Below are 23776 nucleotides of genomic sequence, written 5' to 3'. Positions count from 1 at the left end.
GTTTGACATCCCTGATTTAGAGCAACAGTTTTCAAAGTGACAGCTGGGCCTACTTAAAGAGGCACAGGCAATTCCTAGAATCCAAGATCCCTTCCATGTACAACCATCTTGAGAAGGGCATGTCACCTTTCCCTTTCACTACCACCACACAATACAAAACAGGAGACTGTTCATTTTGTATGTTGGTGGGACAACCCTACATTCCCTCATGTAGGGGTCACCCATGTTCCAATTTAAAAAAATTTAATAAATGTTTGCACATAGTGATAGATATGCCAAATGGAACTGCAAAAAACATCTGACAGTTTGGCACCTTCAGGACCTGGGTGGTGCTAGACTATGTGTATATGATAGTCTGGCCCTCTCTCTTCCTCACGCCCTGGATCAAGATTCAGTTGCGAGACTTGGCCTCACACACCAGAGCCTCAACAAGTTGGCTGCCTTGGTGCCACTGTTTGCACAAGCCAGGGGTGCAAAGCAAGTAGTATGTTTCTTCCTTCAGCATGTCCCATTCCATTCAAATTTCCTCCTCTTCTTCCTCACAATGACACTGCAGCCCATCAGCAACTCCCAACCTCAACAGAAGGACACCCGGCAAGTGCCCCCAGTGAACAAACACTGGGAGATGAGAAGATGCACATGCAACCCTGCACTCTGCTGCTTTCTCCTGCCTGCACTGAATCGCTATTTACATTACTCCAGGTCAGTCAGGTTATCCCAGACTGGCTCCTGTACCCCGTCTCAGTGACACCATTGCAAAGCCAGGCACAAATTAGGGGCTGGCGCTCAGCAATATTTTGATGCTGGATCAGCAGGAGTCCTGGGAACAACTGTATGCCAGACTATTGGAATTTTACTGTATATGGAAGTAGTTGCCAAATATGCCAAAGCCATTTATCTAATTTTGACTAAAAGGCATTTATCTGCAGAATAAAGATTGGCTACTTACCTGTTTTTTAGTAGCAGGGTATTTAATATCAAGAATTAATTCCTTCACTTCAGCCTCTACCAGATCTGGAAAGACAACAATATGCAGGATAAGGATAAGCAATTTAATAAGCATTCCTAAGGTTTCATTTCCTATCTGGGTTCCCATACTCAAGAGCGGACTTTTTTCTGTATGCATAAGGACAATTAAATAGTACCCTAAACTCTACCATTCAGAGACAATGCACTGTAGATAGCTGCTCCTAGACGGCACGATTTAAAATCCTGACTTTGACTTGTGAGATAGCACAGCACACAGACATTTCACAGCAGCTATCACGTGTGTTTCTATCTAGGAAAAACTAAAAAGGAGAACAGATTGCCTATCCAGCCTCTCTGCCTCTTGCTTCAAATGTTGGCCGTCATCATTGACTTACTCAATGTTCAGTGCAAGAATAACATGACTATACGTTGACAGGGCTGAATACAAGTTTCCCCAGCATCCTGACCTTAAGATGAGTATTTTCCTGCCTTTGTAGCAATCCTTGGAGGGCTTGAAGCATTGTGGGATCAACTCCAGCACAGGGAAGAAAAAGTAGAGCAACGCTTACACTCCTCCAGAACAGCCCCATCCATGGTGGTTGGGTTAATACAGGTGCGCGTCACTTAACAATCATTTGCTTAAAAACAGACTGCATGACAGTGGTCAAAGCACAGGAAAGATGCTCTTAATGAGGCAACTGCGTATCCCATAGCCTGCAGCACAGTGTCTGTTTACACAACAGAGAGGCTCTGAAGAATGTAAAGAAGAGGCAATCTATCTCCAGTAGCCTGTGCAACCAGCTGGTATCTGGTAGGGAGTGTTTGTTTACACAACAAAGGCATTAGATTGGACTAACTGTTAACTTAATAACCTAATCGCATAACAATGGGGATCGGAGAGTGCATCCCTGTTGTTAAGTGGCGCACACCTGTACACTCTTCTTAGTAGCATACCCTGAGAGATATCACCTATCATACCCTTATCTCTTACCCCCAGTTTCCATGCCATTTGGGAATAACATTCAATGAAGTCTGCAACCTGTTTTTCCACCCCAGCATGCTGTTTCCCTCCAGTAACTCCCCTGATGCAAATATATCCTCTCCCCTTTTCACCCAACTGCAAATGCAAATTCTAAGTCTTGTTGTAAGGTTTATAGGTTAAATCATATGACATTCACACACACATACACAAAACCTTTTGCAAGCGATGAAGTGACGGCTGGCACTGTCACGTGTTACACTTTGCCCGCAGCAATACATCTGCACAGCCAGCTGCAGCGTAATTTGCTGTGGCTCATCAAGCAGCTAGGCCCTAGATTTTTAATGCTGGCACAAAAGTTACACTCTGTAGCATTGTACGACCTGCTTCGTTCTCAGCTCATCAACGGGTACCATAAAGGACTTAGTTGAAAAGAAAACGTAACCATGTGAATCAAAGTCAAATGAAAGGAGATGCATGTGCACATTTCCTAGGGAGTAGAAGAGGGGCATTTCTCTCTGCTGCTTGCCAAATTCACGCAAGCCATTTAGACTGTCACCATTCTTTGCTCTTATTTTTCAAGATGCTGTTGAAATGTGTTTGCTCATTGCTTGACCTCGACTAGTGGCATAAATCCAATTTATTTTGCTTGTAAAGTTTGTATCCCACCTTTCCAATAACATAAAAGTTCATAGTGGCTAACAGGGGTAAAAATAATAAAAAAAAATTAAAATATAAAAGCAGCAGAAACAAAGACTGAAAGCATAACTAATTAAAGGTCTGGTAGAAAAGACAGGTCTTCAGTAAAACTGCCAGCTCAGATTCCGTTTGCTGAAAACATGTAAATGACTTAGTGGAAACAAAATGGATGACACACAAGGTGAAATCTACCTCCTTTGAAACTAATAACTAGTCATTGGTTAATGTTAATTTTTATCAAGCCTGGTATCTAAAACCTGTTATAAGTTCATGTGCAAGTGACAAGTTAACTCATCACGGCCCTCTCAAAAAAATACATCACAGAAATACAGGTCTATGCAAGATGTGGTCTAATCCAACTCATTTTTGTGGAACACAGTTGGGCTAAATTGTAAAATCTTGGTAGGACCCACTCCTGTATAAAAGGCAGACTGCTCAAACAGAGGGATTCAAGTGTTTTTTTTTTCAAATTCCTTCTGCATAAGCTAAACTAAACTCAGTAGGAGTTGAGAAATATTGCGGTTCAGAATTGATTGCAAAAGATTTTGCATAGCCAAAGTGTGCAGAAGTTCAAGTGCTATGCCACTCATCCAGCTGTCATCAAAACACAGGCCACACTGAGCATTCCCATGCAGGTTGCCATAACATTACAGTCTTCCCACATCTAAAGCCTTTACAATGGGGGCATAATTTTACATAACCTACATAAAACATTAAGCAGGAAATCCTTTTTATAGTAGTTTTTGCTATTATTCTACTCTGAGCCAACTGAGGTTTCACCTACTTCTAACTAATCATCTTAAAAAAGCAAATTCCTTTTCTCTCTAACGTGGGTGATCTTCAAAGGGACATAATATTACAAACACCAAGATAGTAACAACTTTAAAAAATAAAAAAGCTTACCCATATTTAATGTTTTAGTTTTTAGCAAGGCAGCTAACTTCTTCACTAGATGCATATCTTTTGCTCGCTCGCTCTTCTTATCGCTGGAAGACATTTTGAAAACACACAGAGGAAGATAGTTTGGCGACTGTCGCAACTAACACTTTTATTCAATGATGATGAAAGGAGCACACAACCTTCAAAGAAGGTGGTCTATAGAATTGCAGCAGGGCAAGGGGAGAAGGTAAGCACACTTCTATATCACCAGGTTCATCTAGCTCAACATTCTATTTCTAGTAGCAATCAGACATATGCCTTTCAAAAGCTGTCAAGCCACACATAAAGACTATAACACCTGCCCCACCTGTCCCCAGAATCTGATATTCACAGGCATATTTCTTCCAAGTGACATCTTGCAAGGTCAATATAAGCAGGCAAACACTCATTGCTTAAAGTGATATAACTAAATACTGAACTTACCCACCACAAGTGGGGAGGAGATTGTGCCGTTTGTCACCAGTGATGCCAAAGCTACTTATCTGGGAAAGCTGCATAGATATGTTCAATGAACCATTAACAGCAGCAACAGGTGCCCCAAATTGCAAGGCAGGGGGTTGTTTGGGTGCCAAGGAAATGAAATACCATTACAAGAAGAAGACTGAAGGAAAGACCCCCACACTGCTTCCCAGCCCCATGGAATGCACTGGAAACTGTTTTGGTGCCACTGCAGCCCTGGGTATCGGGAAGCACAGGATTGGGTTGAGATTCCCTGATATTTCTCCATTAACACCTGTATGTAATGGCCCAGGATTTCATAGAACAAACAGGCAGGCAATGTATATGTACTGGTCCACAAAATTAATCAGGGTTGAAGCTGAGAAATTTTAAAAATTCATCTAAGCAAAATTAAAAAGATTGAACAGCTATCCACAATTCCATCACAAAAAAAAGAAAATTTGGAATATTCTTACTCAAAGCGACAAGAAGTTACGGGAGGATAATAATCAGGAAACTGAGAGTCTTGCGAAAGCCTGGACCTCATTTATGAAGTACTACAATTGTACAGTTCAATGTTGCAATAACGCAATTCTTTTCTTAGAAAACTGTTATCTCATGTTTAACTTTGGAGGTGAATGATTTGCATATGCATACATTAATAATGGGGCTTTGCTCATTTTTCACAATCCTGAATATGCCAGATGCAAGAGAGTGGCAACAAATACAAGCGTCTTGTGTTCTGTGCTTCCAAAGGAATCTGATGGGCCACTGTGAGAGAAGGAAGATAAGCTAGATAGGACTGGCTTGATTCAGCAAGACTCGTCTTATATATTCTATTGGCAGTTATGAGCTTTCTATAGGGCATGTAGAATATATTTCTATATGAAAATTCATAAGAAATATACAACAATTAAAGAAAAATGTCCAAGTTTATCATAACAAATTAATATCTAAATATTTGTGGTGCAAATAAAAAATTACTTCTGCAAAGGCCCCTACTGCTCCTCTGAAACAGAAGAGGAACATACTCTTGAGTACCTTCAAAATAATGTTGCGTCATTCATTAAAGATAAAAGGCGTGGAGATCATTCAATTATAAAGTTTAGCAAACCCTACCTCAGCGCTAAATGAAAAGGTACGTGGACTGTTTTTACTATTCCAGACACTGGATCAACAAGACAGATCTGGTAGGTCTGAGGCTGCCAACCCTGGCTTGTTACGTTGTTCAGGCCCATAATTTTATAGCCAGGATACAGCAACCTGAAACACAAGTTTGAAATACAGAACACAAAGCAGAATCATCAACACACACTTTTCGCAAAGGACAAAAGAAGCAGTCAGTCAAGTACAACTAGTTGTAGGAAATAACCACAGGGAATCTTTACCCTTTGTTACAGTGGTTTGCATTCAGAGTAATGCTTTATTGAAAGGAAGGCCACTTCCAGAATGGAAGAAGAATTCTTTTCACAGGAAGGACCTCTTCTGCTTGTGTAAGGATGCTTTGCACAAATGGAAAGCTCCTTCTAGTTTTGGAGGGAGCGTGTATTCCACAGGAGTGTTATTCTGGATGCAGTCCAGATGTAGGCCCTGAATAGACATGGCAAAATTCCGCCTCCCATTAAAACCAAGTACTGGAAAACTTTGGTTGAGCCAGCAAATTTAGAATTACCATTAGGTCACTTTAACCCACAGTAGAACACATATTTGTACATACACAAGTTTAATAAAAGACAATGAACAAGGCCACTTGCTTGAGCCATCTGATCGAGCTGAAATTTCCTTCCTTTCTGTGGCATCTTCTTATTAGAAATATATAAGATATTGGGCTATTCGGGTATCAAATGTAATGCTTCAGTCCTTTCCTTTATTACTATTTTTCCTGTCACAATGTGAAGAGTCTCACTTCTTACCTGCAGTATTTCCCTACATTGAAGGCACCAACTCTTGGACCTTGTTGTGTGCTCCACACTTCCAGAATTCCTCTCCTGGGAGCATAAATCACTAGGAACTGAGCTACCCTGCTTGGTCCTTGAGGTGTGCCAAATAGAGAAAAATCTGTCTTTTCAGCTTCCCTTTCATGGAGATCCTCCACAGTCTGAATCCATCCAACCTGTGCATCACGGTAGCCTGTGAGCGAGGGTAAAATAATTTGTTAATTAGGTCAAAAATTCTACCAAGTTCTGTCTGCTGACAATTGCCACATTCTGAGTGGCAACTGAATATGCTGAGAATCAGATATTAAACGCCAGCCTTTCCACTAGCTTTGGAGCAGGCACTCTGCAAACCCCTCTCTGCTCACTTGGGTTCTTTTTCTCTTGCCACTGCCTTCACTACTGCTTACAGTCCCTCTTGCTGCTGCTATGTTCGCTGCCTTTCCCTAAGGCTAGTGCTTCAAACTCCACTCCGTTACCAGTCCCCTGCAACTACAATCTTGAGTAGACATTACAACAGGCACAAGCAAATTTGTCACATGCAAAAGTTGTCAAGCTTTGTTCCCCTAGGAAGACCTGTACAAAGCAGTCTGCTGCCTGGAAACTATTTTTTAAGAAACTATTTACACTATGCCATGATAAACATTGTCTCTTACCAATATCTGATGGGACAGATCATATATTTGATCATTTACTGAAGACAATTACCAATATTATTAATGAGAATCACCCTGAGAATATCTTAAAAGAAAGCAAGGAAATGGAATAAATACCACCAGCAAATATCAGGATTTTCTCATATTCCTGCAACACTTCCATGGAGACCAGCAGTAAATGTAAATCAAGCTACAGTCATGGCCCCATAGCAGAAGAGGAGGACATACTACAAACTAACTCTTGAGGCAGGAATAAAGCATAGACTCCTCTAACATTCTAACAATTGCTGGTAAATGACAAAAACAATCAACATTTCTATTTATTTTACCATACACCTAATTCAAATCCTGGTTAGCAAAGAAACATGAAAATATTCATTTTGTGAACCAAACCAAGGTAGGAGATCTAGCAACACAGGTTGGTCCCACTTCCTTCCCTCCTAAGAAGTAACAGAAACATCAGATGCTTTGGCAGTGATCTTCCCTTACTATACACTCCACAGCAGCTCACTCAAGAATACAGGTAATAGGCTGTATGATCCCCACATGCACACCCCAATATGAAAAGCAAGAGACTCTTTCAAAGTTTTCCTCTTTGCACACTTCAGCTTGTCAGTCCCATCTGTCTGCATCTTGCTTTGAGCACAGAAGTCAGTGGGTTATGTCCATACGGGAAAGGCGATGCCAGTTTTAGGAGAGAACACATATGTAAGCAGACTGAAATATTTAGACCTACACTACAGATGTCACTCTTTCAAAGCTAAAATTCTAGCCTCTGCAATTCTTTTTAAATTGGAATATTTGGAGAGAAAGCAGAGCAATAAATCATTTTAATAAAAACCAACAACCATGACAATAACCTTAAAAAAGCCAAAAATGAAAAAGACACCTCTCAGAACAATAAGTGCCAATGTCATACCCTTCCACATACGAACAGCAAGTCCCCTTGCAACATCCAACAGAAGAACTCTTCCAAAATCATCTGTTACTGCTGCCAAAGAATTACAGGGAGAAAGACATATCCTCTCTCCATGGCGACGAGAATCTGGAATTCCAAACCTAGAACCAAATAAAACTAAACTTGTCAATCTCTAAATATGACATCTTTGACTACTTAACAATACATTCAATAAAAATGAGGCGTGAGAGTATATTATGTTTCTACAGCGAATTAACTTTCAATAGCAAATTAATTCTATTGAACTCCAAACAATAAAAGTGGAAGTAATTTTTTTTCTCTCACGTAGTCATTCTGAGGCCCACAGAGACTACAGCAGATAAGTGACAGCACTCTTTCAGCAGCCATGATCATGCACAGAGTGCAGTAGCTATATATACAGCCCTTATGAAGACAAGTCAGTTCACAAACAAGGTAGATTCTGATGACTGAATAAACCATCTCAGAGGTTACTTTCAGGTTGCAGTGGCAGACAACTTCTGGTTTGATCAGAAGCCGCTTCTGCAGGGCACTCTGGGGCCCATGGTGCCCACTGGTGTGGGTCACGGACCCATTGCAAACTGGAAGTGTCCTCTCAGGGCTCCCAAGAAGGAATTGCAGCACAAGAGGGAGCACTGCTTCAAGGCTCACTGCAGAGGAAAAAGTGGGTTACGGTGCTAAAAGGTTTGGGAACCAATGCAGTAAATAGTTATAGCAGGAGTGAAGCTGAGTCAGTAGCAATTAGAAAGACAGTTTCGTATGCTACAGGTGAAGTTGAATAAAAATTAATAGAGCTTGCGAGCATTTCATCCCTAAGTCACGGGAAAAACTGAGGAGTTTGAGCACTCTATCAGGACAGTTTGAAAAACCTCAATTATAGTAACACTTGCCTTACAGCTAAAGGAGTAGCAGGCTCAACTTTGGGCTTCTGTTTCTGCATGTTCTCTTCTTCTTGTTTGTGCTTCCAGCCTAGCCAGCCACTTGAAACAGAAAAATCAGCAAAATCATTGTCTCAGTCTAAAGACAACATCCTTGAGACACACAATGTGCGACGGCAGTAAAGGCGGCCAATTCTATGCTTGGGATCATTAGAAAAGGTATTGAGAACAAAACAGCTAATATTATAATGCCATTGTACAAATCGATGGTGAGGCTACACCTGGAGTATTGTGTCCAGTTCTGGTCACCGCATCTCAAAAAGGATATAGTGGAAATGGAAAAGGTGCAAAAGAGAGCGACTAAGATGATTACGGGGCTGGGGCACCTTCCTTATGAGGAAAGGCTACGGTGTTTGGGCCTCTTCAGCCTAGAAAAGAGACGCCTGAGGGGGGACATGATTGAGACATACAAAAATATGCATGGGAAGGATAAAGTGGATAGAGATGCTCTTTACACTCTCACATAACACCAGAACCAGGTCACATCCACTAAAATTGAGTGTTGGGAGGGTTAGGACAGACAAAAGAAAATATTTCTTTACTCAGCGTGTGATTGGTCTGTGGAACTCCTTGCCACAGGATGTGGTTATGCCATCTGACCTAGAGGCCTTTAAAAGGGGACTGGACAAGTTTCTGGAGGAAATATTCATTACGGGTTACAAGCCATGATGTGTATGTACAACCTCCTGATTTTAGAAATGGGCTATGTCAGAATGCCAGATGCAAGGGAGGCACCAAGATGCAGGTCTCTTGTTGTCTGGTGTGCTCCCTGGGGCATCTGGTGGGCCGCTATGAGATACAGGAAGCTGGACTAGATGGGCCTATGGCCTGATCCAGTGGGCTGTTCTTATGTTCTTATGCACTATAATTTCAATCCATTTTACATTACAGTTTAACTTCGACTTTCATTACCTGGCAGCATTAAATAATGCAGATGTCAGCTTACTTGCAACTGCTAAAGCAACATGAGACAGAAGCGGTTGAGAACTACCCTAAAGGAAAGATTAAAATGTTAATTTATAAATGATCAAAACAGTCAATAATTCTGTAGAAACTAGACTTGGGGGATTCTGTCAATTGGCAAAGAACACCCCCCCCCCCATCAACATACAATTAGTTAAAATACTAAAAGATCTGCTAAATTTCACAACATTTCAGTACCAAAAAAGAACAGATTTTTCCTCCTATTTCTGACAAATTATGCCACATTTCAAGAAAGATGTTTTTGGAGATTAGGCATCTGCAGCACCTGCAACAATTCAATTTGCTAAAAGGCTATCATCTCAGCACCTCAATTCTGCACTATATTGCTTCTCTAATAAATCAGACTCTCCAAAGGCCAATTCAGTTGAAAGTTTAACACTCAAACTGGCTGTATGTGTTAATTTTTGAGTATGCTCATGAAGTCTGCACAATCCCAGACCTCCTCCTCACATGAGGGGAATGCCCCCAACATGATTTTAAGAAAACCCCAAAGTCTTCTAGAGCAAGGCTTCTCAAGCGTCTTGGGAATTAAACTCCTGAGATAAACCCTTGTGGGGGAGGGGGGAATGGAGCAACGCGATCCCCAGGATCTTGCCGCTGTCGGGGGAGGCCAGGGGCTGCTTTTTACTTATACGTTGCAGCAGCAGGCTCCTGGAGGTGCGGGGAGCCCTGCAGAGGCTTCTAGTTTTGCGACTGCAAACCAGAAATGGGTCACGATTGTTATTTTTTTCATTTTCAAGGCTTGGGGAGCCCTGAGCCTCCATGGAGCTCCCTCACCCCCAGGAGCCTGCTGCTCCAACACGTAAGTACAAGACAGCCCCTGCTCTCCCCCCTCCGACAGCAGCACAATCCTGGGGATCACGTCACTCCATTCCTCCCTCCCCACCCCTTAAAGTAGTAAGGGCAGAGGACCTCAGGCTGCGGCGTCGCAATGCCCCAGTTTGAGAACCTTTGTTCTAGAGAAAATACAACAAAATTACAATATGCAGGCTGTCTAACCTGACCTCTCTCAGAAATAAGTTCCATAACTATGGTGCCTTCACCAAAGAGGCCCTGTCTCTGGTATGCACAAAACTGACTTAAGTTAATGGTAAGCAGAGAGAAGGGCTTTTTCAGAACGCTATCAATAGCGTTGGGGGTGGGTTGCTGAAGCCCTGGAGCAAAGCCCTACACTATGTCCCTACAAATTTCTTAACAGTTTGCAATGGGTGTAGGTAGTTCTTCCCATCCTGTCCATCAATGAATGGCAAGTTAAATATGCATCAGCTGACGGGAGTGGGTTTCAACCTACTTGAGTGGGCCCTCTGATAGGCAAAAGCCCTCAACTTGTGCTCAAGCTAGATGGCTTCTGACATCATCCCTGGACCTTATGAGCCTGGCCAGGTTAATAAGGAAGAAGAGGTCCTTAAGGTTACCTGTCTCAGATTATAAAGGCTTTAAAGTTCAGGACCAATAATTTGAACTGAACCTGCAGCAAAAGTGATAACCAGTGAAGCTGGAGGAAAATACTGTTACTTCTTTCCTATGTGCTATGATCTCAATCGTGATCCCCCTTCCCATTTCCTACTGCTATTTAAATATTAAGAAACCAACAACACTTGGCCAAACTTCACATTTAAAACAATATACCATTGGTCCTCAATGTACAAATAACCTAAGATGCTACACTGATCAACAGCACTGCACTTTAAAGCATCCTGCCTGTAAGATTTGCTCTGCTCACATGCATCACCACAAAATGCTCAAAACGTCAATGAAAGCAAAATGATAAAGAACAGACTTAACAAGGAACAATAGTGCTCGTCTCTCAGCCATCATGGTGTGTAATCCATGACGCATACTTACCTCAAGGGCATAAAAGAAACCAGTGAAAGGATTTGAACCAACAGTAATGTACTGAGACATCGCAGGCGGGCTATTCTTTATAGCTGCATTATATCCACCAATATTGGAAGCAGTCTTCATTTGATCAAAAGGTGACAAAGTCATGATACCTGTTGTGGAAAGGGGAAAAGAACACCATAAGGAGGTACAGAATTCAGTACAGAGGATGTTTCTAAAATCCTAATGTCTTATCATAAAATCAGGCAGAAAGAAAGAAAGAAAGAAAGAAAGAAAGAAAGAAAGAAAGAAAGAAAGAAAGAAAGAAAGAAAGAAAGAAAGAAAGAAAGAAAGAAAGAAAGAAAGAAAGAAAGAAAGAAAGAAAGAAAGAAAGAAAGAAAGAAAGAAAGAAAGAAAGAAAGAAAGAAAGAAAGAAAGAAAGAAAGAAAGAAAGAAAGAAAGAAAGAAAACTGAGCTATATTACAAAATACACAGTCCTGTTGTACAGAAGTTTTTAATTAGAATGATTTATGATGCTTCATTTTCAAACTGTCTTCCAAAATGCAGAAAAAAGGAATTCTAATGATATTCAATAATTTACCCAGAACACTGCACATAGGTGCACCGATGCAAGTTCTTTAGAACTACTGGAATTGCCCTCATAATTCAATGCACAGAACATCAGCAATAGAAGCTCTTGGGATGGGTTTGGCCTCAACAAAAAAGCACAAGTTCTGCCATCATGCTGATGCTGTTCCTTGATATATTAGCAGAGTGCCTCAGATAATGTTAAGAGAATCAGAAAAAACCTATTTCAAATATCATCTTCGGCATAAACTCACAGACAAGTCGCTCTATAACACATGGATAGTAATATGGACATACTACACAGGTTGGTTATCAAGATTACTGAGATGATAAACATGAGCTGCCCTTGAATACTTTACAATACAATATAAATGATTATTATTGAGTCCTACATAGTTATTCATTCAATAAAACTGATCACTATAACAACACTTACCAATACTGACATGATCAACAATGGTATCCACATCTTGCAGACCCCATTTCTTATAGGCTAATGGGGGAGGTTGAACATTCTCATTGCCTGAAGCTGCAGCTGCCAATTTTATTAAAAAGAGAGGATATAAATCGGATTATACATCTTGCCACACATGTACACTCCCCAGACAATGTGCATTAGTGGTATCAGAGCATGCTGTTGAACTGAACAGCCTAAGAATCATCGTTAATATACAATAATTCAATATTTCCTTAATGTACTTGACAACAAAAATAAGATAACACAGTGTTATGTGCATGAGTTATTGCTATATTGCCAAGTCAAAGGGTAATCCAATAGGAAAGAGAGGTTAATGCTGCAATCTTGAAGACACCAGGGAGAAGGTCTGAATACAGTGAGACTTACTTCTGGGCAAATATGTCTGATTGTGTTTCAAGTCATTTTTTTTTACTCTGTGTACTATTCGGTACAGGGCACCTGGAAATAAGCCATTCAGTTTCTAATAACTATTCAGTCATGCAACTCAGTAGAGACCCTTGGTCAAGCCACAGATTCTTTGTAAACTCAAACTCCTTAGGTAGGGTGGAAAATAAACTTAAGCCATTTCTGCCCAATGTTGCATATACGCAACAGGGATAAAATGTGTATAACTGTGGGCTGGGCAGAAATGGGTTAAACAAATTACAGTAATCAGAGCTTCTTCCTTTTTAGGGACTCACAGAGTGATATTTTCAGATACATTTTTCAATAAGAACGTATTAGTTTTTAAAGCAATTACAATGTCACAGCAAAAAGACTGCAAACAAATTTGCATAAGACAAAAATGAAGTCTGCAACCAGGTCTAGACCACATACCACTACAACAACAGGCTCATTTATCAGCAATGACATACCCTCATTAGACCAAGGCTTCAGAGACCAAAACACTTTTTTCTGATATGCAATGTTCTTTAAGAACCTTTTAGGTTTTGCTAAGGAATAAACAGTTTAATATGCCTCCACCACAAGAAACACTATCAAAAAATTGAAGTTATACATAATCCTGAACCTACCTCTTGCTACCTGATTTCGACAAGCACGGAGGGACTGAAATAGGCTGAACCCATCAATTGTCACAACTGCTGCAGGATACAAGATACTCAGTTCTTCATTCTGTTGAGAAAAAAGGAACACCAATCACTTTGTTGCAATAACAGCTGTGTGAATGTTTGTGAATACCTATACGCACTATGCTATTGTGTTTACTACAATTTATTTACAATACTACAAAAATTATTAGGCTCCCAGCCAAAGGGACCCCATTACCTGTTCTGTAACTCCAGGATGCCGTGGAATCTCGTATGTTCTGCATTTAAGCTGGAGGACAGGATCTTCATTTAAAAGCTGAGCCAGGAGCAGAACTCCATTCTAAAAAGCATGAATACTCACTGTATCACAGCTGCTTGCCAACAAATTGTCTAGAAAGGAGTCTACTAGCCACAAAACCTCACACATTAGAAGGCAGAAATCTCTAGTAGAAAAAAAAACAACTACTAACTCAGGGGTGTCAAACATAAGGCCTGGGGGCTGGATGCAGCCCACGGAAGCTTTTTATCCGGCCCTCAGCTGCTGAGCAGTGCTGATGTGTTACTTCTGAAAGGGCAGCCCACTTGAAAATTGGGCTCTCCAATATCTTGAAAAATGATCAAGATCTGTGTGTTTTCTCTTCTATCATTTGCAGCCAATGGGTTCCTAAGTGAGAAAAAGTGCTTATTTTTGGTTATGATCTGTTTAATGAAATCATTTCCTGCCTGATGACATCACTTCCAGCCCTCAGCAAGCATCATGAATGTTATTCAGCCCTCGATATGAAACGAGTTTGACACCCCTGTACTAACTGGCATAGTTCTGAAGCATGCTTTTTCTGCTGTAAATATTTGTAACAGTTACTTATTTAGTGTAACAGCTCCCTTGTCAAGGTAGCTGAATTATTATTTTTTTTTTTTAAGTATTCACTTCAAGACAATATTGCTCATCAGTTTATACCAGCCATTTTCAACCACTGTGCGATGGCACATTGATATGCCGCAAATGGTCTGCAGGTGTGCCGTGGGAGTTTGGGAGAGGGCCGTATATTAAGAGGGCCATTGTGGGATGTCAACCCCCACCAACAGCATGGTCAATTGTCAAAAAATTGATGGTGTGCCTTGACAATTTTAGTACCTTGTCAGTGTGCCCTGAGACAAAAAAGGATGAAAATCACTGATCTAAACTAAGGAAACACAAAGAATGCAAAACAATCCTCAGTAAACAGGCAAACCATGACAAAAAATGACTAACCTCAGTATAGAAGCGAACATAACCAGAGGTGAAGCCTACAACAATACAGGTCCAGTCAGGTCGGCCTGTGGAGCTCCTGACTCATTCAAAAGAAAAAAAAATGAAAGGTATGATGTCAGATGACTGCATTATTCCACGGTTTTGATGCAACTGTCATGAAGGGCTCTTTAAAGAATTCTGCTTAAAAATCTGCTCTTACCTTTTCTGACTTGCTAGTGGGATGCACAATGCACTGGTTACACATTCGCTAGAGGGAAAACACAGCTATGTTCAGCACTTCACCCACAGCACATAATTATCAACCTTACTACAATTAAAAGAAACAATGCAAGGCTGCCTATTGCTTACTCAGCAGTGGGAACTGTGATGCACCCTAAGCTATACTGGGTCCAGAAAGTCTAAATAATACTTGGATGACTTCAGGAGGTAGATTTTATAGGCCAAGTACATGGGTCCAGTGCTCTAACACGGTAACATAACAGGATAAAATGCAGACTGCACCCGCTCCATAGGTATTTATCAGTATAGTGTGAGACAGATCACCGACTTAATGCACCCTAAGCCATACCATTCATGAAAAAGCACAAGCTATGGGGAAAAAACCTCTTAAAAGCATTCACATTAGCATGAATGTTTACACTCTTCATTGTTTTCAAAGGACTCAGGACCATTGCCTGAAAATCAAACACACAACTTTTATATAGACTGCTATACACAGACTAAAGCTCAGGAGGATTTTCAGGTCATTCTCCAGAGATCCAAGTTATCAGAGCTTCAGAAATGTTTTACAAGACTGCAAATTTCAAACAAGACAAATAAACTAACCGCCCAATCCTAACCTGTGCTGGAATAGGCAGCTCAGCTGGCCTGCGTTGTATTCAGCACAGGGTTGGGGCTGGTTGCGGCACAATCTGGGGCAATGGGAATAAATTCCTTTCCCCCCAGGTAATGTGGCAGCAGCACAAATGGGGCTACTCGGATCTGCACCACCTAAAGAGATGGTGCAGATCCGAGCAGACTGGCATCAGGCTGGACCACCTGGCGGTGGGAAAGATCTGGCCTAAGAGCCCACAGGCCCACCCACCACCTGCCCTCCCGCTGCCGCCTCTCAATACCTGCACTGGCTGAGGCAGGTCAGCACATACTTATGCATCTGCCGGTGCAACAGGGCCAAATTTGGCCTCCGGAGAACAGCACACATCTATGCACCGGCCTACCTCCTCCTGCAGTGACATAGAAGTGCCATGCAGCACTTTCGCAACACCAGGAGGCCAGTGCAAGGAACTTGAGTCAGTCTAGGTTGCACTTTGAATTGCACCCTAAGGCAATCTCCATCTAACTGCATACCTGTTAAGACTGCAAAGGTGGATTTACGATGCAAGTCAGATGGTTGCATTTGCTGTTCTGTGCTCATATTTTCCTCCAACAGCAATATTCTCTATCACTGTTACCCACGTTTGCCATGAAATGTCCACTTTTTTGTTATTCAATCCGGAATAAAACAATGCGAACTGTTACACACATCATTCTCGCAGCAAATCTGGCAGCATTCCCAGATGCCAAATTCCTGTAGCAACATCTTCAACCCTTCTTTACCACTTCTCCCCCCATGCCCTACTTCCATTTCACAGTACCTCTCTGTGCCTAACAGAAGCACAGCATACTGTGCTAGAGAGATCCAACAGTGGAAGTGACACCATCATTTATACAGGCTGCAAGGAAAATTAATCACTTAACAGAGCAGCACCCAAAACAGAACAGAGAAAAGGAAGACTGCAAAGTCTCAGAACTCTCAAAATATTGCAAGTAATTAACTGAAGAGAACATTTTGAATGCAGAAAAATGCTTTTAATTGTTCTTAATTTAATTGCACTTCAATCAATTCAAGCCTGCTGCTCTATTCTATCCTCGTATCTTTAAAAAAAGACGCTTACCTGAATGGCCTTTGTCACTTTACAATGCATATCTATTCTTTTAATTCTTTTTCCTCAAGTATTTTAGTAATATGTTTGCAGTGAAGATCACGACACTTGCCCAGCAGCCCTAATATATATAGCTACCTCCACATGCACAGCCTTTTCCATTCTCTTCTACAAACAGCAAACTCAAGCACCCAACAGGAAAAAGTCATTTTCTTGACAGGAGAGAATGGAAACAAGATGCCAATGGAGGCAACAGACTGGGAATGTGTCCAGACAGAGTTTGAAAAGTGATGTCATCCCTGACAACATTTCTAGCTTCCATACCTACCCTTCTTCTACATTCAAGGAGCCACTCCAGCCAACAGCATATTGCATTTCTTCTTTTCCTTTCTCACTCTGCTTCCATTTTGCTAAAAGAAAAAAACTACTCATGAACCAAGACTTTTCATAATTTAAATTTTCAAGATAACATAAAGAATCGGTTTATTTTTCTATGTACTTATCTGTAAGACCAATTGAAAATAGACTAATTTCTCATAGTACCTAGAAGGTTTCCCCAAGCATGGCTATGTTGTAATTACCTGTTAAAAAAACTTAAGATATACAAACAAATTTACACTGCAAAATGAAACATTATTGGAAAATATCATTGGAAGGAAGTCCAGAAAGAGCGTCCCTAGAACAGCCAGACAACTCTGCCAGTCACACTCTTCCATATAATTATGGGTATTGATGATGAGAGTCAAACACACAGTCCAAAACAAAAACCTTGTGAAGCCAAAAACAACTTCCATGGCTCCTCTTCCTCTGTCTCATGGAATGCTGCTTTTCACTTTCCTACATAATTCATAAGGAAGTCACATGGTAAAGAGCCCAATCATATTCTTTCTGGGGACAGGACGGCGGCAGTGATGCCAAAATGGCTACCATTGCATCTGTGGGGGAATAGTTACAGATCTCTCCTTTGGGTAAGAGAACAATAATTCCCTTACCCAGGGGTAAGCTCCATGGCATGGGGGTGTCTACTTGGACCTGTGCTAATTAAATAGCTAGCAGGTTTGGTTCTGGGAAGAGGATTAGGATTTGGCCACCACTGAACCTGTCCCCTTCCTGGTCCAAATCCACCCACACCTCCCCAGTTTTGCCCCATTTCACCTTTCCCTACCACTCCAGCTTCTTCCACTGATTTATCAGCTGTGGCAGGCAGTGGGAAAGCTGATGATGTAGGCAGGAAGGCTCCAGTCTTCCCACCAAATTACCCAGCAACATACTGCAGGAGCCTTTTATGACTGCACTAACTGCTTCATGGCAATCAGCACCAGCAGAAGAGCTGCAATGAGGACAGCAGGTGGGGTATAGTATTGAGCCAAAAGACAATAGCTGATAGCTCTCAGGAAACCTTTTCACAGTGACTGATAGGAAAGTCCTCTACAAACACAGCATCTGAAAAGAGCCACTTTAGATTACTGGCAAATAGTTTGTTGAATGGCTGGTGAACCAGGGTGTGGGCAAAACAGAGAAACAAGTATGGATTTCCTACATGTGTAAGATATCTGAGAGTACCAGGATTCCTTGCCTTACAAGCAGCTCTGAATGGTACACTTTGATCAATCCTGGCATATTCCAAGCACTTGTAGATGTTCATAGTCTGAACTGCAGTATTACCTGCAGAATATTGAATTACAAAGGACACCAACTCACCTTGAAGAATGATTTGAGATTCTCAGAAGGTTGTGGAAATGTAAGATATTTCTTTTGATTTGTACAGATGTTTAATCAAGCAGGTTGACCTGCTACATTCACATAAACACTTATTCTGTAGTTCAAAGCTTGCAATTTCTGACTTTATACTGAGGTTAAACATGAAGTGAAAAATACACCAAATTCCTAGTTAAGCTATTCAATAGCCTTTAATTACTAAATGCCTGCATTTGATCTTTAGTATGAAATTATTTCGTTTCAGCTCCCAGGCGTTTTACTCAGTTCCGTTCTCATATCCTAAGACTACAAAGGCTTTGCCTCATAAAATCATTTTCCCTAGAATTACTCAATGTGGAAATTGAATCATTTTAACTTCTTCTGATAGAATCAATAAGACTTTAATATTTCTATGAATGAGTAAGGCAAAATGGGAAGATGCAGCCATGGAATTCTTCTAATGACTGTAGTCAGATCACTGTATTAGTAGAAACCATTATTATATTCCATAATTGTTAAATTATGATAGAAGGGAAAATAAAACTACAACATGCCATTCTTATGGATGTAAGGCTGCAGTTTTCAATCTATCGGGGAGTTTGAAAAGTGCAGTAAGTTCTTGCAAGGGAGGGGAGGGAGGGGGCGGGGGAAGGCAGCGACACAATCCCCAGGATGACGCTGCTCAGGGGGGCTGCAGGGACTGGGATGTACTCACCAGTCCCTGCAGCATCAACCTGGAGGTGGGGGCATATGTGAAAATAGAGCAATCACGCTCCACTTCTGCAATACCGGAACTGGAGCGCAATCGCTCTACTTTCACTTTGAACCAGCTGGGGAGCCCTGCAGGCACTCATGCAGGGCTTCCCGCACCCCAGGAAGGCTGCTGCAGGGACTGGTGAGTACATCCCAGTCCCTGCAGCCCCATTAGCGACGTGATCCCCAGGATGCTGCCTTCTCCCCTGCCCCCGCCCCTTAAGGATGCAGAGGCCAGGGCCTTCAAGCTACTGATGTAAGGTATTCCTGCTTCCTGTTAGTCTCTCTGTAGCATAACCCACACATTCAGTTCTTCAGTTCAGCAAGGATGTTTAAGCAAGAAACACTCATACTACAAGCGCTACTATGGAAATAAAAAAGTGTCGTAATGGGCGCGGGGGCACTATTTATATACGCTTCCCCCATATCTACAGTTTCTGTATCCACAGGGGATATATGTAATAGATTCCTTCCCCCCCCATCCTGGATACAGGGGCACACCTGTATTACATTTGTTCTTAAAGCTCTTATCCTAACTTCTGCACAAAAAGGGCTTTCTATAATTACATGCCTACTACACAGAAAATAGAAATCAATGAGTACTTTACCAAAAAAAAATGTCTAATTCCCTAATCTAGAGAAGGGATGTGGTTCAGTGGTAGAGTGCTGCTTTGCATGCAGAAGGTCCCAGGTTCAATTCCTGAAATCTCCAGGTAGGGAAGAGAAAAATTTCGGCCTGAAAGCCTGGAGAGCTGCAGCCAATCAGTGTTTACAATACTGAGTTAGATGGACGAATGATCTTGTTTCACATAAGGCAGCTTCCTATGTTCTCAGAATGAGTCAATCAAAGCCTAGGTTTTCAGAAAAAAACAAATGTTTTGAAAGGGGTCCTACATTAAAGTCAAAATCCTATCTGAGCCTAGTGGAGGGAATGGGCTGGGCTGGAGGCACAGTAGTCAACTTTTCTTTCACTTCAGTAGAAGACTCCACAGCAAGTTTCAAGGATTTAAGGGATGATTCTGTCAGGGCTGACTCAGGTAGAAGGATTCCTGCTGCAGGTTAGGCTTTGGGATAATGCATGAGAGCCTACCTGTGATCAGTTCAAACAGGGATTCTGTCAATGAAAGGGAAGGAGTATCCAGACAAGCAAAGGGGCAACGCTAGATAATAGTCTTCCTTTTTCACTGGCAGGACGAGGTTGGTTCATACCATCTTTTTAAAAGCCCTCCCCAAAACAGAAAAGCCCAAATCTGCACATGCACAGTCATCATTTGGGAGTCTGGAGCTGGTTCTACTGCATTCCTCCCCCCCCCCCTCCACAAAACCAATATGCGCAGTTCATGCATGGGAAAGCTGCTCTCAGAGCAGGCTTGACAGCTTTCCCCATAGCCAAACTCAGTCAAGTACATTGCTCCATTTGCCGTCCTTTAAAACATGCTAAGGCTACAATCTTCACACAGTTACCTGGGAGTAAGCCCTACTGAATACAGTGAAACTTCCTTCCAAGTAGACATGCACAAGACTGCACTGTAAGTAGTTTTCCAAAAAGTATACTGCCTATGTGAGCACTCAAGTGTGCTTAGTGCTGTGTGTAACAAGCGTGCTCTTCATTTTCACAAACCTGCACAGTTCCATGGGTTCCCAGACACATAGCTACTCCAGATTTTACAAGGCAAACACAACTGCTGCACATGCACCAGTACTGCACTAGAGCTTCCTGTAGCAATATATGTAGTATTTATGTGCACAGGCGCTGAGCTTTGAGATGTCTTGGCATATGTGGCAACAAAGCACAGCACACTCTGCGTCTGCGCAGGACTCATTCTGTGCAGCCTTGAAATATGCTGACACTTTCTTCAGGCCAGCGCTGGGAATAACAGGATACTGAGCGGTTATAATCTCAAAAATGTCTTATGGTTAGCTAGAGTCAGTCAGGACCAGCTAAGAGCTGTTAGTGTAACTTGTATTGTATGGTATGACGACATGTTTAAGAATGAATAAAGCTTGCAGAGGCGGGGCAAAGAGATCTCAGATCTGTTCCAGCTTCAAGCCTCTCTGCATCTCTCTGAAACCTGTCTCCCGGCTCTCATTCATTTGCGCTGATTCCATGCTCCATCAGCCCCTGTTCATAGTCTCAACTTTCTCAGTGCACTCTGCACTCCCACCAGGCAACAAGGTCCAAGCCTTGTGTGCCTCCCAAAGCAGTGCAGAACTGCTACAATATATGTCTTAAGCACTAATGTGTAAGGTCTGCCCTTATCAGGGTCCCCAGGTACTTGTGTACCATCCAATCTTTGCACTTTATGCACATGGGTGGTCTCAATTGGCATTTTAATCCATTTGTTTTATCATTATTTTATTCTACAGGCTGTATGCTATCGGGAGAAGTTTTAAACCAGAAAAGATAAAATATTTTAAATTTAAAACAATTAATAAATTTGTCAAGATAAACACCATCATGCAATTGGTACGGTGACATAAAGTGTAACAGTGCCCTCAGTGATGGGGCCACAGCAATTGGCTTTAACACACCCGCCTCAACAGCCAAGGTAACTGCTTACTCCTCTAGCTCTCATGATGATTAAAGAAGCATCAGTGCTTGTCCGAAGCTGTGGCTCTAAATAGCACCTTAGGAGAAATAAAAGCAAAGGAAATGGCAGAAGGTGAGTGAAGAAAGAAGGAAAGAAGGATCTTGTATGATCAAAACACAATCCATGGGAAATTTATAATTTTATTTGAACAGATCAATTCACTGCCATTACAACAGCATGAATCCAAAATGAATACAGTATACTTACGTACGAAAAACACAGCTTTCTGCTCACGGGCTATCACCATGAGATCGTTTGTTGGTGACAACGATAATACACAATCCTGGAGCCAAGAATTCACCTGCATCTTAGAAGCTGATTCTTCTTCTCCTTCCTGCATGCAGCAATTTTCAAAGAAATTAGTTTTCTGGAAAATTCATAAAACTTTTTATTTAAAAAAGTTGTAAAAATAGATGGCAATATTTAGGGAAAATGCAAACAAGCATATTTTCATGTGAAAGTGTGAGCATCTGAAACGTCCATCATGCAACAACTCTCAAGAATAAAGTCGTTTTTAAAATGTTTTGGTTGTCGTTCCTGCAAAAGGCAGGATATAAATGTTTTGGCAAACTAAAATAAAGCTCTCTATTCTTTGTCAACGGGGAAGCAAAACTGGATACAATAAACTTGCATGATCATCACCATGTAAATTGGATGCGTGAACCACTGTGATAATTATTTAACTGGAATGTTTTAGAGTTATTCTACAGATTATTCTACTGAGAAGCAAAGAAAACTCAATTTTTGAAGGCAAAATTAGTAATGAAAAGAAATAGCAAAACTTACAGGCTCTGGAGCTTCTGCTTCATCCCAAGGTCCCCAGCCATCATCTTCCCAGTTTGGTTGTTTACCTAATATTAAAGAGTATATGATTTAGAAAATCAAAACTATGATGCTAATGCTGAGTTGAAGAACTGAATTCCAATGCTAGGAAAATACAATAGATTTCTAATTTTAAGCTAGCACAACCAGAACTTTGGTGGACATTTTATGACCTCCAAACATGTATGTCAGGACAGCCTGTTTGGTCAAAGGCTTGCTCTCACAGAAGGCTTGGCAGCTTCCTCCAAAAGAAAAACACACTCACAAGAAAGTCATCAAGCATGCCTTTCCCCTTTATAGTATAGATATAGTATATTTCCTTTCCTCCATTTTTTTTCCAGAGTGGTTACTATGGCCACATTGGACATCTGTGTTAGTGAGCCATCCACCCGAAAGTACCAGGCATCCCAAAGAACAATGTACACACATTTTAATGAGCTGAGATTCATACATATTTCACTGTAGAAACCTCCAACACTCAAACACTTAACAGAAGCAAGTGAAGAAATGTGTGGAAACATCCCAGCGCCCACATTGGTGGATGTCTGCAAATTCCTTAGTCAACAATGTCAGCGGTGTATAGGTGCCATGGGGAACATTTTGAGCACTTCGTCAAATTCATTAACTAACTAGTTAACTGAGTCAAGAAACTGCTTCTGTGTATACTATATGCAGTATCTGTGTGAATTATAGCATAATTTGACACTACAAAGTGACTGCACATTTTTCTGACACCCTGTAGTAAAACTACTCTGCCCCCTTTCCAGGTATTCTAGGAAAATGCAGTATATAAAACAAATTCAGTTCAAAGAAGGCTGTTATAAGAATGGCCACAAAGCCTGATGAAATTTTATCCATACATTTAAATAAACCCTTATTAGTGTCAGAATAGACCAGATGCACACTAAAACAAACTTATATAGTAAATACTGTTAAAAAAGAAAACCATTACACATCTCACTTACAAAATTCCCATAGAAAGGCAACTTATTGAATTGAAAAGGTCTCTATAGTCTGTTGCGGGGGAAGCGAATGAGTCACCCTTTGTATATTATCACCAGAATAAATCTGACTACGCAGTTATTTCAGGCACATCATAAATACCAAGCTTTCAGGGTCAATGTATTGTTTTAACTTATGATTTAAATTTAGGATTAGTATAACACCTGCTGAAATATACAAAGCAAAACGAGTTCTTGCAATAGAAGTGCTTCATTCTGTTCAAGGGAGAAACAAGTTGAAAGATATGAGGGGGATGAAAGCTGCAGAGCAGGATTTTTTAAAAAAGAATCTTGTGTTGTAGTAAATTTTAAATGAAGTTCCATCTATATGAAATAAAATTCAGCAAGA

At 41.1% G+C, this 23776-nt stretch overlaps 1 protein-coding gene across 2 annotated transcripts in view; it reads right to left on the bottom strand.

The window, feature by feature from the left end:
* RAB3GAP2 (RAB3 GTPase activating non-catalytic protein subunit 2) overlaps positions 1 to 23776 on the bottom strand; it is a 60077-nt gene that overhangs the window by 29249 nt on the left and 7052 nt on the right. The window contains exons 2-17 of one of the 2 annotated variants that reach the window (XM_066618861.1): positions 22391 to 22455; positions 21812 to 21938; positions 16891 to 16972; positions 14840 to 14887; positions 14641 to 14716; positions 13627 to 13728; positions 13374 to 13473; positions 12319 to 12417; positions 11319 to 11467; positions 9402 to 9481; positions 8442 to 8531; positions 7534 to 7673; positions 5938 to 6154; positions 5144 to 5287; positions 3551 to 3633; positions 950 to 1014 (exon numbers count right to left, since the gene is read on the bottom strand). In XM_066618861.1, the coding sequence (XP_066474958.1) occupies positions 950 to 1014; positions 3551 to 3633; positions 5144 to 5287; positions 5938 to 6154; positions 7534 to 7673; positions 8442 to 8531; positions 9402 to 9481; positions 11319 to 11467; positions 12319 to 12417; positions 13374 to 13473; positions 13627 to 13728; positions 14641 to 14716; positions 14840 to 14887; positions 16891 to 16972; positions 21812 to 21938; positions 22391 to 22455 (1667 nt within the window). Of the gene's footprint in view, positions 1 to 949; positions 1015 to 3550; positions 3634 to 5143; positions 5288 to 5937; positions 6155 to 7533; positions 7674 to 8441; positions 8532 to 9401; positions 9482 to 11318; positions 11468 to 12318; positions 12418 to 13373; positions 13474 to 13626; positions 13729 to 14640; positions 14717 to 14839; positions 14888 to 16890; positions 16973 to 21574; positions 21639 to 21811; positions 21939 to 22390; positions 22456 to 23776 lie in introns of those variants that run through there. The other variant, XM_066618871.1, reaches the window with a different exon arrangement.

Source organism: Tiliqua scincoides, chromosome 1, assembly GCF_035046505.1.
Source record: "Tiliqua scincoides isolate rTilSci1 chromosome 1, rTilSci1.hap2, whole genome shotgun sequence".
NCBI lineage: Eukaryota > Metazoa > Chordata > Lepidosauria > Squamata > Scincidae > Tiliqua > Tiliqua scincoides.
This window is presented reverse-complemented; position numbering and strand designations above follow the sequence as displayed.